At 32.0% G+C, this 19274-nt stretch overlaps 4 protein-coding genes and 1 pseudogene across 6 annotated transcripts; 3 read left to right on the forward strand and 2 right to left on the reverse strand.

Annotated features, from left to right (window-relative positions):
- Nucleotides 1-629: 629 nt before the first annotated feature.
- On the forward strand, nucleotides 630-1719 carry LOC106357067 (MLP-like protein 31). The gene is made up of 2 exons (XM_013796756.3): nucleotides 630-922; nucleotides 1201-1719. The coding sequence occupies exons 1-2, from the start codon at nucleotides 709-711 to the stop codon at nucleotides 1476-1478; spliced, it is 492 nt and encodes a 163-aa protein (XP_013652210.1). The 5' UTR covers nucleotides 630-708; the 3' UTR covers nucleotides 1479-1719.
- A 1610-nt stretch (nucleotides 1720-3329) lies between these two features.
- Nucleotides 3330-6033, forward strand: LOC111199386 (putative defensin-like protein 121). The gene is made up of 2 exons (XM_022689416.2): nucleotides 3330-3535; nucleotides 3680-6033. Exons 1-2 carry the CDS (start codon nucleotides 3487-3489, stop codon nucleotides 3853-3855), a joined length of 225 nt encoding a protein of 74 aa, XP_022545137.1. The 5' UTR covers nucleotides 3330-3486; the 3' UTR covers nucleotides 3856-6033.
- Nucleotides 6034-6205: 172 nt separating this feature from the next.
- LOC106355851 lies at nucleotides 6206-7873 on the reverse strand (annotated as a pseudogene).
- Nucleotides 7874-8524: 651 nt separating this feature from the next.
- LOC125576263 (putative defensin-like protein 119) lies at nucleotides 8525-9650 on the forward strand. The gene is made up of 2 exons (XM_048735864.1): nucleotides 8525-8971; nucleotides 9110-9650. Exons 1-2 carry the CDS (start codon nucleotides 8923-8925, stop codon nucleotides 9280-9282), a joined length of 222 nt encoding a protein of 73 aa, XP_048591821.1. The 5' UTR covers nucleotides 8525-8922; the 3' UTR covers nucleotides 9283-9650.
- A 326-nt stretch (nucleotides 9651-9976) lies between these two features.
- On the reverse strand, nucleotides 9977-12916 carry LOC106355850 (protein C2-DOMAIN ABA-RELATED 9). Of its 3 annotated transcripts, none has more exons than XM_013795727.3 (5): nucleotides 12802-12916; nucleotides 12525-12640; nucleotides 11648-11743; nucleotides 11253-11556; nucleotides 9977-11171 (listed from the first exon to the last, which is right to left on the reverse strand). In XM_013795727.3, exons 2-5 carry the CDS (start codon nucleotides 12636-12638, stop codon nucleotides 11128-11130), a joined length of 558 nt encoding a protein of 185 aa, XP_013651181.3. In that variant the 5' UTR covers nucleotides 12639-12640; nucleotides 12802-12916; the 3' UTR covers nucleotides 9977-11127. The 3 variants fall into 3 exon arrangements, with proteins under 3 accessions (XP_013651181.3, XP_022545306.2, XP_022545307.2); XM_022689585.2 differs by having other exon boundaries at nucleotides 12742-12903; XM_022689586.2 differs by lacking the exon at nucleotides 12802-12916 and having other exon boundaries at nucleotides 12525-12733.
- Nucleotides 12917-19274: the final 6358 nt, after the last annotated feature.

The following is a 19274-nucleotide window of genomic DNA, read 5'->3' on the forward strand; positions in this document are numbered from 1 at the left end:
ATACTTTGCCAGTGAAAAGAATTTAAGTGTTCATAACTCATATTATATTAAGGATCCTATTGTGAATATTTCATTTCAGGTTTGATAGAACAGAAATGGCTAGCTTTTCAAATTCCCAATCGGAATCAAGTTGCGTGTATTAAGCTATCCAGCCCATTTGAGTTGATTTTAAAATATCAAATTGTTCTTTGGGCGATAAAGCCCAAATCCGTTGTTCGACGACGTTGTTCTAAAGATGCTCGTTTTAGTTAAAATTTTAAAACTACAGAATTTTCAAAAACCAATAATCAAAATAAAATTAATTTTAGTTATAAAACCAAAAGGAAGCGAAAGTTCAAGAAAAAAAAAAGCAGAGGAGAAAAGAGAGCAAAGTTAGAATATCAGAGCTACCTGCTGCCAATAAGTAAGTATATCTGAGCAGAGATTTAACAACTGCGAAAATGAAAGTAACGACGTGCATTATGTGATTGTTGAATAGATCAGTTTATAAACAATACAAAAAGTAATATAAAACAATACGGCAGGTGTAAAATCATAATGATGGGGATGAGGTTCACAACAAATCATGAGATTATTTTAATGATTTCCTCATCAACAGTTACTCAACTATCCCACTACAAATATGGACTAAAGAGGTCACTAGAGAGCTCACTCCTCTCTCATATCCCAACTTTTTTCTCAAGATAAGCAATATCAGAGGTATAAAAAATGGCTGAGGCGGCAACAACCAAGGCGTCTACTTTGGTCGGGAAGCTTGAGACAGACGTGGAGATCAAAGCTTCCGCTGGAAAGTTTCATCACATGTTCGCCGGGAGACCACACCATGTCTCCAAGGCATCTCCAGGCAAAATTAAAGCTTGTGATCTTCATGAAGGTGACTGGGGAAAAGTCGGTTCTATCGTCTACTGGAACTACGTTCATGGCAAGTATACTTAATTCATACACTTTTTGCTCTTCTAATCATTGGACTCTAATTCAACCAAGATTAATTAGGTCTAATAATATGAGGTATGCCACCGTCGTCTAGGTCCTTCAGTGGCAATATTAAAGAGTTCTCTAATTAGCCTAAACGGCGATGACCAATATAATTAATACTACCACTTGAATATATGTCCTAATAATAATTTTTTTAACTAACATTCAAGTTATTCTCAAAGTTAAACCTATATAATATATACATTATTAAATAATTTGATGCAGATGGAGAGGCAAAGGTGGCAAAGGAGAGGATCGAGGCAGTGGAGCCGGAAAAGAACTTGATCACGTTCAGGGTTATAGAAGGTGATCTGATGAAAGAGTACAAAAGCTTCTTGATCACGATCCAGGTGACCCCTAAGCATGGGGGGCCAGGGAGTATTGTGCACTGGCACCTTGAGTATGAGAAGATTAGCGACGAGGTTGCTCATCCCGAGACTCTCCTCCAGTTCTGTGTTGAAGTCTCTAAAGAGATCGACGAACATCTCTTGTCTGAGGAATAGAGGAGAGTACTCCTCATGTGACGTATATCCTATCAGTACTTGTGTGTGTGTGCATGGTTGAAGCATGTTGGTTTCAGTAATTAAAAATTCAATAAATAATGATTGTAGAATATATTGAGTGACATATGAAATGGAAGTGATGTATTATACATATATGTATTCTACTTTCTTGTTTGTTTAAGTGTGTTATTTTTGTCTTTAATAAAACTATAAAGCATGTGATATATGTTTGGATCAATAAGCCTCATTTTTCTACTTTCATATAATCTTTTAACAGTAACAAATAAATATCCTGGTTTGAATTTTGGTAATAACATCGTGATGAACTAGCACAAACAACTAAGCTACATATCATGGTTTTTGTTTTCATATATAGAGTTACGATTTAAGAACTCTAGATTTGTATTGCACAGTATGGAGTTGTAATAAGCACATTCTACGAAAACAATATTTGTAATGACGCAAAGAAACATAATTCACCTTTTCTAACTGTAAGTGGTGAAATTGTGACATCGTCTCAGTCCCATGGAACATCTTATCAGTCCCAAAAACAATTTGGAGATGGATTTTCTCATAGAACTATTTTTGGTAATGGTCTTGCGCTTGAAAGTATGAATGATATCTACAAGGAGCTTGCTACCCTATAGTCTTTTGGATGGATCTGAGTAATTTTCTCCATAGTCAGTCCCTTTTAAATTTTAATAAAAATCATCATACAGACCGTAACTGGTAATTTTTTTGTTTGGTAAATCGGTTTTCCCTGACGTTCCTTTTTCTTTTTTACGGAAAACACTTTAGTTTTTCATCATTATTGGTTAAGCATAGCAAATACATGTCTTCCTCCTACTTGTCTACATTAATCCCAGAAAATGCGTTATTAATGTCTTATGCTGATTCTTATAAAAGTAACATACGCCTCAATTAGTGAATGTATCTGAAACTAAATCACAAAGCGAACCTTTCAAGACCTCTTTATACCAACAAAGGCCAATCATTCCAAAACCTCTCCCTTTCTTGTTCATAGTGAATGTATTCTTTTTCTTTAAAACTCAGCGGTTGCCCTGAATTCACTTTATAAAAATAAATGCCTTTTAAGAACTTACGAGTAATTAATTCATGCTTGACAGTTTTTTATTTATATTTTGGATTCGAGGTTTTAAAATAAAAAGTATGAAAGCTCTTTTTGTTGTTATCAAGTATAACTTGAAATTGGATGGGTAGAGTGATGACTGGTGCGCATATTGAATTTCAGAAACTGTAGTCTTACTTTGACATAGTTTCATAATTACATTCACAGCTGTGCTGATCGAACGATGCTTCACTCGAATGTTAAATAAAATGCATGAGAAAGATGAGTTTACTTGGAACACAATAAACGTACGTTGCATACTCTCGTTCGAGGAAACTGGCTGATGCTAAACAAATGATTAATTTTGGAAAGTAAATATAGACTGGAGCCTGCTGTCCTTTCAGTTTTCATTTGGAGTTTTTTTTTTGAAAATTATAGCTAAATTTTGATCTAATGTTTTCAATATTTGTATAGGAATGGTGATGCAAGAAACTCTATTTGATTTTAATCCTTTTTAATCCCAAAAAAAACTCTATTTATATTAACTACTAATTGATTTGTTTCCCTTATTCCAAATATATTTCTTTCCCTGTATTTAAATATATATTAACTACTAACTGGTCTGTTTCCCTATTTCAAAATATATTTCTTTCCATGTATCCAAAATATATATTAACTACTAGTTTATTCGTTTCCCTTAGGGACCCTTTCCCTTAATCCGAAGTATCTATTACTACTTATTCATTTGTTTCCGTGTATCCAAAATATTAACTACTAACTGATTTGTTTCCCTATTTTATTTCATTCCATATACCATTTTTGTAAATATATATATATATATATACCTAACTCTATAAATATAATATGTGTGTACACTACCATTACCCATTATATTGCTTTATTCTTTAAGAAAATTCTCTCCAAACTGTATCGTCAAAAATGACTAAAGCCTCTATTGTTGCTTTCTTCATGATCATCTTCCTTCTAGGTTTGTTTACATTTACCATCTTCTAATCATATAAAAAATTCTGTATTTTGAAAATAGTAACTATTCATATTTTCAACCATTTACTTATTTATCTTATTATATTTATAACTAAAATTTGAACTGATGTTTATAATCTTTGTATAGGAATATCAATGCAGGAAACTCAAGGACAGCAAATGTGTCACGATCTTGCAATAAAATCGAACTGTAATGATGGCGCATGTACCAATCTGTGTAAGCTGAAATGGAATGGAAGCGGCTCGTGCTTTCAAAACCAACAAGTTTTCAGTTGTTTATGCAATTTTATTTGCAAATTTTAAATTTATTTATTTTTACCTACATGTTGCAATTTATAATTTATCTATTTAAATTTATAGTTAAGAGTAATAATATTTTATTTTGGCGTTTATTTAATTTTATATGGTTCCGTTTTCTAGCGGGAACGAAAAGGGTTTCTGTTGAAATCAATTAAATAAAAAGACAAATAATTCCATTACAAAAGCATGAGTAAGCGCACTCTGTTTTGCTTATATTATAACTTTTAGCTTACATAACGAAGCTATTATTACATACATACTACCACATAGAACCATTAAGATGCTTATTCAAAGTCGCCTACCACCTGGAATCTTAATCCATTCAAGCTGAATCTCGACTTCACCGCACTCGACATTCCTCACTCAACACAAGAATCATGTCCTGAACGATCTTGCCATTATGATGGAAGTTTCTGCTCTCTTCAGACAAGCAGTTTCTCTGGTGGGCAGGACTCTCTTGATCTCTGTTCCACCTTGAAGTTCTTGCAAACCTCTAGTTTATGAACCTCTAGGAACGGCTTGATAATGATCTGCGCATCTCCCATCTTATCGTGCGATGTAAATGTATCTTTACCATACACTATCTGCACTCATAATAAATCATTTAGAAACACTGTTAGACAGTATAATACCTTGGAACTTGAGATGGATCTTGGTTATTTTTTCTGACAATGTAGAAAAGCTAACATCGTTGACCTATCTTTGCGTTTGTTGGTGCAACGCTATGCATTTCTTGTTGTTGCCATTGTATTTCTCTGTTTCTTGTTCCCATTATATTGCTGTCCAAAACTGAAAAATTGATAATAATATCTGTACATTTTTACCAAAATAAAAAAGAACGCTATGCATTTTCATTACACTTCAAAAAAGCAATCCTGCAAAAAGTTTGTGTAGATATACAAATACAAATTCATCTATCAAGATCCATATATTTTGAAATTCGATGTGGATCACGAGCTAACTCTCATGTAGGCTTAGGTATTTTGGGTAATATTTCAGTTAGAGTCGGTTATTTCGAGTATTTCGGTTTGGATATTTTTGGATTATCGTCAGTTCGGATAATAAAACTAGGAACCGGCTAATACCTGGAAAAAAATCAGATATCCTTAGGTTCTGGCTCGGTTATTTCGGGTAATTAGGATATAATATTGGATATTTTGAGTAAAATATCGCGTAATCCAGATTATTCAGATAAAATATCGGATAATTCAGATTATTTTAATTAAAATTACCTTGATACTTTTGAATCATTTTAGATAGTTCGGATAAATTTTTCTTTCAAATATTTTTCGATTTAGTAGATTTCAAATTATATAGATATAAATTTGTTCGGGTTATGGTTCAGTTTCAATTTGGTATAGATATTTCGGATAAATAAACATATGAATCTCTTGTATATTTAAAATTTTCAATCCAGTTCTGGTTTCAGTTATTTTGTTTTGATTAAGCTCTTAGTAAAATGGCACACCTACTCTTAGGACTTAATTGGTTGGTGTTATAGCTTTAAGTTTTTTGCTTTAGTGTTTCGGTTGTAGATTTTGGAAGTGATTTTAATTTTTTCTTGTTGATATTTATTTCCAAAGATATTCAAATCAATAAATAAAATCAAATGAATCAAGTAGTATAACTAAAAAGCGCTAAAACTGTAGCTTTATGTGATGGTTGCGAGTGTTCTACACAGTCTGAGTTCTCTACGACAATAATAGCAAAACAATCAAGTTTTAGTACAAAAATCTAAAGCTATAGCCTAACTTTTTTTAAAAAAAATATTGGCTCTAGAAATCAAAGTTTTATAGCTTTATGGGCTTGATTAGTTGGTGCCGTGGTCTTAGTTCTTTCTTTAGAATTTAGGCGGTAGATACTTTGACTGTGACTTTATATGTTTTTTGCGGTGATTTATTTTCAAAGACATTAAGCACTAAATACAAGTTTTAGAAAAAATAAATCATAACTGTTTCACAAAATATTTTTACACAATTTTTACGGCTCTTTCCAATCACCCTATATTTATTGATTTTAAAACTTTGAAATAATTCTACATCAGTAAAATCGAAAGTTGCAGCGATAAAATCTACTGTTTAGAGTTTAAAGTAAAAAATTTGAAGCTACACTCTCTGCCAATCAAATCTTTAAATTAAGGATTTGTTTTATTTCTTTAAGAGTAAAAAAAGATATATATATATATATATATACATATATATATATATTAAGGATTTAGGGTCATATTCAACGTGTACAACTACCAAAGCAGCTTCTTTTAAAAAAAAAAAAAAATCTGATGAGACAAATACAAACTCGTCTTTCCATAAACATAAGAAGAAAAAGACCACCACATCTTTAACGTCTCTCTTTATCATGTCTGCATCTTAGTCCAATTGTTTTGTTTGCGTCCAAGACCACTGAAGCGTGGACCAGTAGTCAACTTAAGCATGATCTCTATTTCCCCACACTCCATATTCCTTGACCTAAGAATCATGTCTTGTATGATCTTCCCATTGCTCCAAGTGATGCTGCTCTCTTCAGCCAAACAGTTGGTCCTCCCTGGACGGATCCTCTTGATTGCACAACCATTGGGGAGCTTCTGCAAGTCCAACTCCATCTGATGCGCTTCCACGAACGGCCTCAGGTCTATTTCCGCATTACCCATTTTGTCATCTCCCGAGAATCTGTCTTTATCATACACCGTCTGCATAAACAGAAGCATGATATGAGCCAAAGGTCATGGAACATTCCTTTTGTGGGGAAAAATTCTAAAAGAAATGCATCAACAATGTGACGCTAGTAGCTTAGGCTAGCAATGGAGTCAACCCACAGAAACATATTGCCTGTAAATTATAAAACCGTTGTAATAGCATTACCATACGGATTGGATCAGTCACATCTTTGATGGTAAGGGCCAGTTGTTCGTCCCACACTGGATTACATTACTATTTATCACACGAGTCTTCAGTTTCTGAAGAAATGACATAAAATGGATTTAACCAAATGAATTACATGGTAGAAATGGTGATAGAGAGAAGCAAACACAAAGACACAATCATCTGAGCCAAGTCAATCATGCCCCTTTTCAAATTTCTTAAAACTCAGATGACATTTATCTATTTGATACCGTTAACTAGCTCACTCGCCACTAGATGACCCTTCAACAGGACTACGTAATAGAAATCCTCATGCACCAATTACGATAAGACTAATGTTTATTAGCTTTGGGAGATTATGGCCCTTCAACAAGAGTATGCATGAGCCTAGACATCAGTCATTTCCAAAAACCAATGGTATTAGTTTTGGGAGATTGACCTGACCCTTCAACAAGATAGTCGACTAAACGTTGTTACGGATTTCAATGTAATAAAAAAAAACAAATGCGATCAGTTTAACAAGATTGACCCGACATCCAGATTGTATACCGTAAAAGTAAATATAGTTTGTCATTTAACAAAGAAGACATCAAAACGAAGATCAAACTGATATCTTTGTCACTTAGTGGACGCCAAAACTGTCACATGGTAAATCAATCAGTCTCACAGAACTATTTTTGGTAACGGTTTTGTATATGAAAGTATGAATGATATCTACAAGGAGCTTGTTACCCTATAATCTCTTGGATGAATATGAGTAATTTTCTCTATAAGCCATCCCATTTTATTTGTAATGAAAATCATCATGCAGGCCGTAGGCTTATCCGTCAAATCCAATTCGACACCAAGTTCCTTGTGATCTATATTTTTATACTTTGTATGTGCTACAACTATCCAAAATATATTTTTCAAATTAATTGTCGTTATTAACATATGTTAAACTTTATTTACACCAATTAGTTCCTTGTGATCCTTAAATTTTTTTGCTACAACTATCCAAAGTATCAAATTTTTGAGCTGCAACTCTGACTAAATTTTGATACTAATTGATTTATTTCCAGTATCCATAATATATATACTAGAGTTTGACATGCACGTTCGCATAGGTACTTTTCATTTTATAAATGTATAACTTTGATATTATCATAACAGTTTTAAAAACATGATTTATATTTCAGGGTTCTATATTATGTAATTCTTTAATCTTATTGTTTATGTTTATTATTTGACATTATTAAAATATAATAATTTTTTATACATTTTACTGTTTTATTAATTGTTATTATATTTTTGAGTTCGATACAATAAATTCATAATCTGAAATAATCAAATAGAAAATATTTTTCAAAATAATATATTGCTGTGAGTTTCAAATAAATAAAAAGATAAATATATATTTGTATATATAAAAGTTTATCATATGTTAATAATTTTATTTTTGTATAAGAATATTACATAGTTTACAAAGTTTAAACCGTTTTAACAATGAATTAAAATTATTTAAATGAAAGTATTTTTCAAAAATAAAATAGGTTAATTTATTAATTTAATATAATCTTTTCGTATTTGATTCTTATAATATTTCTATTTAAAATAATAATAAAGACTATAAATATAAATTAATAAAAAAAATACTATATAAGTTTTATTTATTTTAGTTTTATAATAAAATTTTAATTACCATTAATTTATAATAATACTATATTACTAATTGCAAAATTAATTAGTGTATTATTTAATACAAATATATAAAAAAATTCAGTAGGATTTTTTTATATTTTATCTTAACAGATTTTGTTATAACTAATGATAACATTCAAATATATTGTTAAAATTAATTTATTATTAATATATTTATTGATTATTAAGATTTCCTAGAGATGTTATATATTTGATTGATTAATACAAATAATCAAATATATATCATATTAAGTAATTAATTCAATGATCCTATTATGACTTCTCAATGGTAGATAAAAATAGTGACTCTATTTTAATAGAATAGATTTTTTTCAAAAAGATCCATAATATATATTGACTACTAACTGATTTTTTTTATCTATTTCCTTATTGCATACCATATACCATTATTGTAAATATATATGTATATATATGTATGCATCTAACTCTATAAATATAATATTTATGTACACTACCATTATAAACGTTGCTTTGTTCTTTCAGAAATTCTCTCCAAACTGTAACGCCAAAAATGACTAAAGTCTCTATTTTTGCTTTCTTCATGATCATCTTCGTTTTAGGTTTGTTTACCTTTACCATTTTCTAAGCATATTAAAAATATATTTATTTTGAAAATAATCACTACTCATAATTTCCACTATGTACCTATTTATCTAATTATATTTATAATTTTAAAATTTGGATTAATATTTTTATAGGAATGGTGATTCAAGAAACTCAAGGACAAATGTGTCATGCTCTTGGAATGAAATCAAACTGTAATGATGGCGCATGTGCCAATCTGTGTAAGCTGAAATGGAAGGGAAGCGGCTCGTGCTTCTCAAACCAACATGTTTACAGTTGTATATGCAATTTTCCTTGCAAAATTTAAATTTATCTATCTTTATAGAGTTATTCTTGGGTCCACCCCATAGATAGGTTCACCAACCAATAGGATTTCATTATTTCAAATTCGATATCTTTTAGAAAAGGAAACAAAATATTGTCAAGATATATTATGTTTTTAAAATAAAAAGGTTAAAAAAATTAGAAAAAAATAATAGTTAGAGAAAAACGAATTAAAAAAAAAAATTTACCGTTGGCAGCAAAACACTATACCCTAAATCCTAATCCCTAAACCCTAAATCATAAACCCTATAAACCCTTGGGCAAACTCCAAACCCTTGGATAATTCACACTCTAAATCAAAAACACTGAATCTTAAAACCCTAAACCCCTGAGTGTTTAGTGTTTTTGATTTGAAGTTTAGGATTTATCCAAGGATTTAAGGTTTACCCAATGGTTTAGGATTTAGGGTTTAGGGATTAGGGATTAGGATTTAGGGTTTAGTATTTTGCTGAGAATGTTAAAAATATATTTTTTTAATTACTACTTTTTAATTTATTTATTTTAACCTTTTTATTTTAAAAATATAATATAACTATAGCTTGAGAAAATATTTTGTTTCCTTTTTTAAAAGATTTTTAATATAAAATAAAACAATCCTATTGGTTGGTGAACCTAGAGGTTCACCCTAGGGAGTGAACCCAAGAATAAGTCATGTTTATATAGATGTCATAATTAAATGATTTTGCTATCTTTTCTAATTTTATATGGTTTGGTTTTCTCGCGGGAAAGAAACGGTATCGGTTGAAATCTATAAAAGAATAAACATTTCCATTACAAAAGCAGAGGAGTATTCTGTTTTGATTATATCGTAACTTGTGGCTTACGTAACGAAGCTATTATTGCACACATACTACATAGAGAACCATTAACATGCTTATTCAAAGTCTCCCACCACCTGGAATCTCAATCCGTCCAAGCTGAATCTCGACTTCACCGCATTCAACATTACTCAACACAAGAATCATGTACTGAACGATCTTTCCATTATAGTAGACGATTCTGCTCGCAAGTGTCAGTTCCTGGTTCCACTCTGGGTTACCGTCTTTTCCACATTACGACTCTTCAGCTTCTTGTGAAGTTTCACGAATTTAAACATCGATAAGAAGGCATGCAAGATATAAACCCTAAAATGAAAAAAGAATTCATATACTAAAGCTATTTATTTTTTCATCTCTATAGGCTAAAATTTAAATATCTTAAAATGATTATAAATTGATATCGATCATGTTTCTTAAGGGATTCTTGGATCCTTATACGAAGAGTATAAACAGCGATATATATCAAGAACTATAGACATGAACATTCAACAGATCAAAATCAAGAAACCAAGAAAGACCAAAACGGATGAGAATCAGAGAGAGAATGAGACTTGCATTTCCATGGTTATAAATATAATGACATCATAGCTAAGCGAGTCTCGTCTAGCGAGATTGATCCCTTCACTCGAATTCTCATAAGATGGTGGAACTTGCAGGTGTGTGTTGGTGAAACGCTATACATTTTCATTACATTTCAACAAAGCAACCCTGCATATATATTTGGGTAGATACTACAAATATAAATTCATGTTACTTGAACAAAAGAAGAAACTTGAAGAGGTTCTAGAAATTCAGGGTTTGCTTTATTTCTTCAATAGTAAAAACATATGCAAATATATAGTAAGGGTTTATGGTTATATTCAACATGTACAACTAAAGACCGAAGCAGAGACTTTTTACAAAACCAAAAAAAAAATCTGATGAGACAAAGACGAACTAGTCTTTGCATGAACAGAAGGAAAAAAAACAACAACCACATCTTCAATGTCTCTGTTCATCATTTCTGCATCTTAGTCCAATTGTTTTGTTTGCATCCATGATGTCTTCTTCGATCCTAAGAGAACAAAATGCTCGCATTTAAATCACAAAGAAAAAACAACTTAAAAAAAACAAAGGATTGTTATTATTAACATACCTTCTCGTCCAAGACCCTTGCAGCCTGGACCATCAGCCAACTCAAGCATTATCTCCAATTCACCACACTCCACATTCCTTAATCTAAGAATCATGTCTTGTATGATCTTCCCATTGCTCCAAGTGATGCTGCTCTCTTCAGCCAAACAGTTGGTCCTCCCTGGACGGATCCTCTTGATTGCACAACCATTGGGGAGCTTTTGGAAGTCCAACTCCATCTGGTGCGCTTCTAGGAACGGCCTCATGTCTATTTCCGCATCACCCATCTTGTCATCTCCAGAGAATCTGTCTTTATCATACACCGTCTGCGTAAACAGAAGCATTATATGAGCCGAAAGGCAAGGGCAATCTGCTCTTGTGGTGAAAGATTTCCAAAAGAAAAACATGAGAGCTTACCATACGAATTGGATCAGTCACATCTTTGATGGTAAGGGCCAGTTGTTCGTCCCACACTGGATTACAGTTACTATTGATCACACGCGTCTTCACTTTCTGAAGAAATGACATAAAAAAGGATTTAAATAAAATGACTTACACGGTAAAAATGGAGACAGAAAAAGCAAAACATAAAGACAAAATCATCTGAACGAAGTCAATCATGTCCGTTTTCAACTATCTTAAAACTCTCAGATGACTTGGAGAGATGACCCTTCAACAGCATTATATGTAATAAAAATGTTCATGTGCCATTTACAATAATTAATTAAGACCAATGTTTTTTAGCGTTGGGAGATGATATGGTCCTTCAAAAAGATTATGCATGAGCGTAGACATCTACCATTTCCAAGAAAACCAATGCTATTAGTTTTGAGAGATTTGACCCTTCAACAAGATAGTCGACTAGACATGTACCGGTTTCAATTTTTTTTTTAAACTAATGTTATTAGTCTAACAAGATTGACCCTTCACCCAGATTGTGTACCTCAAAAGTAAATGTAGTTTGTTGCGTAGCAAAGATGACATAAAACAAACATCAAAATGAGATCTTTGTCACATGGCAGGAACCATAACCATCACATGGTGAATCAGTCCGTCACATTGTGTCTCCTCCATGTGTCTAACAAGTCTATATGATCTATAACTCTTTCAAATTTACTCTAAAGCAATAAGATTTGCTAAGGTTAACACAATTTGCTATAATCTTTAGATAGCTTAAGAGATTTTATCCAATGCAAAAAAATATGTCAAGGTTTCACATTTACTACAAAAGCAATAAGCTTTGTTCAGTAAAGAATCAAACCCAAAAACAAATGAACCCCAAAACAAAACAAACCTGATTAGCCAATGTGACAACAACATAAGGATCACTGGTCGTGGAATCACGAATCGCGAGATTAATCCCTCTTTTCACATGAACTCTCATAACCCCTAGCTGTTTATCCTCCATTGCTGCATATTCCACCCAGAAACAAACAAAAAGGTTTAAATCTTTTTTTTTTCAAATCAAGCGAGACCCACATGAGATATTGAAGAAGGACACAAACCCTAACCTGGATTTGATATAATTTATAAAACTGGACGTTGTTGCTAGAAAGATAAGAGAGTTTTACAAGAAACATCGACGTTGATTCGATGAGGACTTCCAAAAACAATATCGACAGATCCATCCGTTGTTTTCGGATGACCGATTTCATCGCTGCTCCTTTGCTTTCTTTAGGATTCTTCCTTCCTTCGCATTTCTCACACATGACGTATCCTTCCTTCTTCATATTTTTTTTGTTTTATGTTTTAGTCCCTATATTTTCTATTGATTTACATTTTTAACCAGAAACTATTGCTTGCGATATTTTGACTAAAAGCTAAGAACCAAACTAAAAAAAAGAAATAATGAATTAAGAACTACTCGAATCAAACCAAATGAGTTTTATGGTTCTTATAAATTCATAATATATCAATTCTATTAGAATTATTCAATACCAGAAATAACCGATGTTTAACCTAATCGGAATATTCGAATGCTGAGGTCTAGTCAACAACTTCTTTATATATTTCAAATTTACATATGAGTTATTGTATGTGGCTAAATTAGTACAAGTCACTTTGTTATAAACTTTCAGATTGGTGTGTTTCATGTGTTTTTATCGTACTATATATTAAAAACAAATTATAAATAATTGAGAACGACTGGAAACCCAGGATTGTTATTATTATTTTTCTGTGAACTGATAATACCTATAAGCGAATCTTAGATATGCGACTGACATTTTTGTATATAAGATATTGTATAGTATTATGTAGAGGAATGGTACGATATAGTCTAATATGACAAAAATAACGTGTGGCATGTTGAAACGAATGGACTTACGTAACTTTGAATCTAGAAGAGTTGGGGTTGGCGTATGATTGAAATCAGTGGACATGATGAACTTGGGGGAATCTGGCTAGTGACTAATTGAACAGACAGAGTGGCTGGACAATAATTAAAGAGAAGCCGTTTCCAATTTTATTTCGTTTTGTTGTATTCTTCCTAATCGTACGTCTGAAATTAATATCATAAGCTGTCACATTATATATTATTATTTTCTATGGATGATATTAACTTCGAATTAGCTCTTCAATCTCTAAATGACCAGCTGTTTAGTCATATAAAGGAATATACTATATGCCCACTCCTTGTCTTTGACTTAAAGTAAATCTAAAAGTTGGCCGTTTCTTCGTGTATGATGTTTAAATATCTATTAACGTACAATTTATTTTTAACTTACATGTAGTTTTTTTTTTCTGGTCATCAAGGCTCTAATATAATGGTCACAAGGCCACTATCATAGCTTTCATATAGGAGGTTGGACTCCAGGTAAATTAGGAATGACATGGAAGATTTTGAGCTACTTCGCCATCTACTCCTACCATGTATTAAATGTAGATCTTTTGTTTTCTTTTTTTTTTGGTGAAAGTGATTGTATAATATTGTAATGAAACAAAAATATTTTCATAACCCACAAAAGATATAACTAACATGAATTTACTTATAAGTGTATAAATCTTGCATCCAGTTGCTAGTTTAGATGCATATATAAAACCACTTTTATCAACTAAAAATGTTACAATGGACAAACTAGAAAACAAAAACAGAAAATTTGAAAAGTATATCAAATCAACAAACACTTGAAACTTGAGTTTATTACCGTCATATATCATTAATATAAGCACTAAATTGTCGGTTTAGTTAGCAGGGTCTTTGTGTTACAAAAGAAAAAGTTAGCAGGGTCTTTATAAAATGTTATCTTGTCTACAGAATAAATATTAGCATAACAAAAATGAGTTTGATATGAATGATATGAGTAAAGATCATTCATTGTGGGCATGGTAAACTGTATTAAATTCAACAAAGACTGCTGAATCAAAAAGATGGATATATATATATATATATAAATAAATCAAAATAAATTTGTGAACTGTTTATCGGTTATATACTAACACAACACACGCACATATATATATGACATATCAAAAATATCTTTCTCGAGGTAATCAAGATTTTGCTTCTTTTTCACGACGGTACTTGAATGTTGGAACTCGTTTTTTGACAAAGTGGTGTGGACCATTTTCCGATGGGTTTTTCGACGGAGACGTCTGTCGGAAAGACTGGAATTTGGGCACGATGTAATCGCCACCATGAACACTATGAGTTAGTGTATTTGATTGTTAAAATCCAAGTTATTTTGAATGAGAAATGGAGGTCCAAAAATAAATATATAAAAAGCTTATAAAGCATTTTATTTGGCTAAATTTAGCATATGTTTTATTTTGGATATTTGGGTTTGAATTTGGATTTGAATTTGTTGATTGAACAATATATCAATTAACTTATTCTTTCAAATTTATTAGTGATAATCTTTTATGTTTTATTAAAGCATAAAAATGCAAACCCACAAAAGTAATTCATTGGCTTTGAATTGATTTGGTCAAAAAAGCAATAATTACTTTGTCAACGTAAGTGAGTCATGGAGAATCAATTTCCATTACTGCACTACAATATAAACGTTGGTTGACTCCATAATATGTAACGTAGCTTTAACTTTTGAAGTTAAATATCAAACGTGTAAGGCTCATTCTGACACGAATAGAAAAAACAAATCCCTCACATTATTTTTTTTTTCTCTCTTCTTTCTCTTTGATATTTTCTTTGAGTCTGAGAGTATACACAAAACTAGTTTCGCCAGGCTTCTGATAGAGTGACGCAAATCAGAAGATTTTTGCAGTTGTATCTTGGGACTCATTACGTTATCAAACCGTCGCACTACGGGACGTATTTTGAGTTAAGGAAAGAGATAATATCTCGCCTCTGCAGTTGTATCATCCTTTTCTTAATCTTTGGTATACTTTTATCAATTTTATTCTTTACAATATTTAGCTCTCCGTAGTTTATATAATACGGTTCTATCAGTCTTAACTCAAAATATCCGTTTATTGCTTTGCACTAACCGGACTGATTATTGTATAAGTTTTTTGTTTAAGAACAGGTTGATTGATATTTCTTAAAAAAGTGTTGGAATCGGAATTGGGCTCCGATTGCTCTTGGTGTCAGCGTTAAAGTCATATTCTTGCTCTAACGTTTTTTTTTTTTTATTTTACAGGATCTATTGGATTATTTTTATATATTTCTGCAATTTACGCTTCTGCATTGATATTTCTAAACGGGATTTCATTCAGATTTGGTTAAAAGTCTTTAAAAAATATATAAATCGTTGTTTTCAACCTCGTCGCTTTCTTTTGTTTTAACGTCAAGAGTAAAAGGATAAAAAAAAATATATATATTGCCGTCTTTTATTTGTCAAAGGTTGATTTCTGTAGTGGTTCAATTATTTGGTTTATGTTCCTGGTTTAATTTAATTTCCAACCAGCAATCAATCGTTTCTTTGGTTATTAATATTTTCATTTCATTTGGTTACTTGTGGTAACGTAAGATTGATTATTTTATCATTTGACCAGCTGATACTTTCTGTCCTGACGTTTGCTTTAGAAATTAATCCGGTATAATTCTTTGACATTGCGTTTCATAGAGTCGCACCGTTAAAGATTCAGATTTTATATTTTCTGATTTTTGTTTATTAGATCATTATTTGTGTTGGGTATTTGAAATATACTAATCTTTTGTTGGATTTTGTGAGCAGATTCAAAATTCAAGTATGTCTTATAACACAAATTTATCGATCTTTGATAGATCAAATGGTGTGATCGGCAATGGATTGAATGAGTTGACGCCTCAAATTAAGTTTGAGAGTGGTCTGCCATTTATGATTCCATTTGCTATGAAAACTGAGATGTCTGCTGAAATTAATCAGAGTATTCAGATTGAAAATGACATGTGTGCTATGGTCACAGAAGTCAATACGTTTGAAAATAATTCAAAAGACTGGTGGTATGACACAGGTGCCACCACTCACATATGCATTGATAAGAACATGTTTTGTACTTATCAAAAATGCAATGATGAGGAGCGGTTGTTAATGAATAACACCGACTCGTCTATTATTGAAGGTTGTGGCGAAGTGAAACTTGCGCTAACTTTTGGACAAGAGATAATTCTCAAAAATGTGAAATATGTCCGAGATATGCGAAAGAATCTTATTTCCGGTTCGCTATTAAGCAAAGCTGGATTTGTAGTAACTTTCGAGTCTGATAAACTTGTCCTAAAGAAAAATGATATTTTCTTGGGCAAAGGATTTGTTGAGGATGGACTGGTCAAAATGTGTATTAAGACAGTCTTATTCGCAGATGAACCAAATGCTTATTTGGTTGAACCGTTCAAAGTTTGGCATGAAAGATTGGGGCATGTAAATTATAAATCTGTTCAAAGATTGATTAATTTAAACCTAATTCCGAAATGCAAATTGAGCAAAGAGAAATGTGAAGTATGCGTACAAGCAAAACTCACAAAAACTCCATTCCCTCATGTTGAGAGAACAACTGAGCCTCTTGGTTTAATTCATACAGATTTGTGTGATTTAAAATTTGTTCAAACTCGAAATGGAAAAAAATATTTTGTGACTTTCATAGATGATTGTACAAAATATTGTTATGTCTATTTGCTAAGAAGCAAAGATGAAGCCTTGGAAAAATTCAAGGAATATAAACTCGAGGTTGAAAACCAACTCGGTAGAACTATAAAGATAGTTCGAAGTGATAGAGGAGGTGAATATGATGGACCATTTGATGTGTTCTGTAAAGAGCATGGCATTATTCATCAAACCACCGCTCCCTATTCACCTCAATCTAACGGAGTTGCGGAGCGTAAAAACCGAACTCTTAAAGAGATGATGAATGCAATGTTGCAGGAATCTGGGTTAGCCCAGAACATGTGGGGGGAAGCTTTGCTTTCTACAAATTATATCCTCAACAAAATACCAAACAAAGTCACTGGTAAAACACCATATGAACTTTGGAAAGGTGTTGTACCTTCGTACAAATACTTGAAAGTGTGGGGGTGCCTTGCAAAAGTAGCAGTACCACCTCCCAAGAAGGTTTCAATCGGACCTAAAACCGTGGATTGTATTTTCATCGGATATGCCCATAAAACCGTGGATTGTATTTTCACCGTGGATTAATTAGAGTCATTTCTATTCATGTGGGGGATTGTTGGAACTCGTTTTTTGACAAAGTGGTGTGGACCATTTTCCGATGGGTTTTTCGACGGAGACGTCTGTCGGAAAGACTGGAATTTGGGCACGATGTAATCGCCACCATGAACACTATGAGTTAGTGTATTTGATTGTTAAAATCCAAGTTATTTTGAATGAGAAATGGAGGTCCAAAAATAAATATATAAAAAGCTTATAAAGCATTTTATTTGGCTAAATTTAGCATATGTTTTATTTTGGATATTTGGGTTTGAATTTGGATTTGAATTTGTTGATTGAACAATATATCAATTAACTTATTCTTTCAAATTTATTAGTGATAATCTTTTATGTTTTATTAAAGCATAAAAATGCAAACCCACAAAAGTAATTCATTGGCTTTGAATTGATTTGGTCAAAAAAGCAATAATTACTTTGTCAACGTAAGTGAGTCATGGAGAATCAATTTCCATTACTGCACTACAATATAAACGTTGGTTGACTCCATAATATGTAACGTAGCTTTAACTTTTGAAGTTAAATATCAAACGTGTAAGGCTCATTCTGACACGAATAGAAAAAACAAATCCCTCACATTATTTTTTTTTCTCTCTTCTTTCTCTTTGATATTTTCTTTGAGTCTGAGAGTATACACAAAACTAGTTTCGCCAGGCTTCTGATAGAGTGACGCAAATCAGAAGATTTTTGCAGTTGTATCTTGGGACTCATTACGTTATCAAACCGTCGCACTACGGGACGTATTTTGAGTTAAGGAAAGAGATAATATCTCGCCTCTGCAGTTATATCATCCTTTTCTTAATCTTTGGTATACTTTTATCAATTTTATTCTTTACAATATTTAGCTCTCCGTAGTTTATATAATACGGTTCTATCATTGAATTCAGAACTGGATCAGGAATTACTTCTTTTATTTCGAGGATACTAACACGTTATAATTGGGACACATAGCTACACGATAAATCATACAAGATGTTAATTTACCGGACAAATTTAGTGGGACACTGAGCGGCTCAGGATAAGACATGGAAGATATGATGATGATAAGAGGTGATATAGATCAAGAGATCATAGTGCATGGAGATGAGATTGATAGCTGTCTGAAACTTACGACATCTGTATCTGTGCTTCGTTGGTTTTGGTTCTATCCGTCATGTGCTCTCTCTAACATTTAGCTTGGCTCTGCACCATTCAAGATCATGGCCCATATGATGCTCTCTGCACTTGATTCTGATTTCATATTTATTCCATTTACCTACACATATAGTTTAACAATACTATGAGAAAATTGATTGTACTTTTCATAGTATAAGATATTGATGCAAAGGATTCGATATCTTTATAGATTGTATCTATTGATGCAAAGGATTCAACATCTTTATAGAGTATATCTTCCGCCGTTCCTAGTTAATGTGTTTGTCCGGAAATATTTTAGATTCGACTAA

The sequence above is a fragment of the Brassica napus genome, chromosome A7, assembly GCF_020379485.1.
Source record: "Brassica napus cultivar Da-Ae chromosome A7, Da-Ae, whole genome shotgun sequence".
Classification (NCBI taxonomy): domain Eukaryota; kingdom Viridiplantae; phylum Streptophyta; class Magnoliopsida; order Brassicales; family Brassicaceae; genus Brassica; species Brassica napus.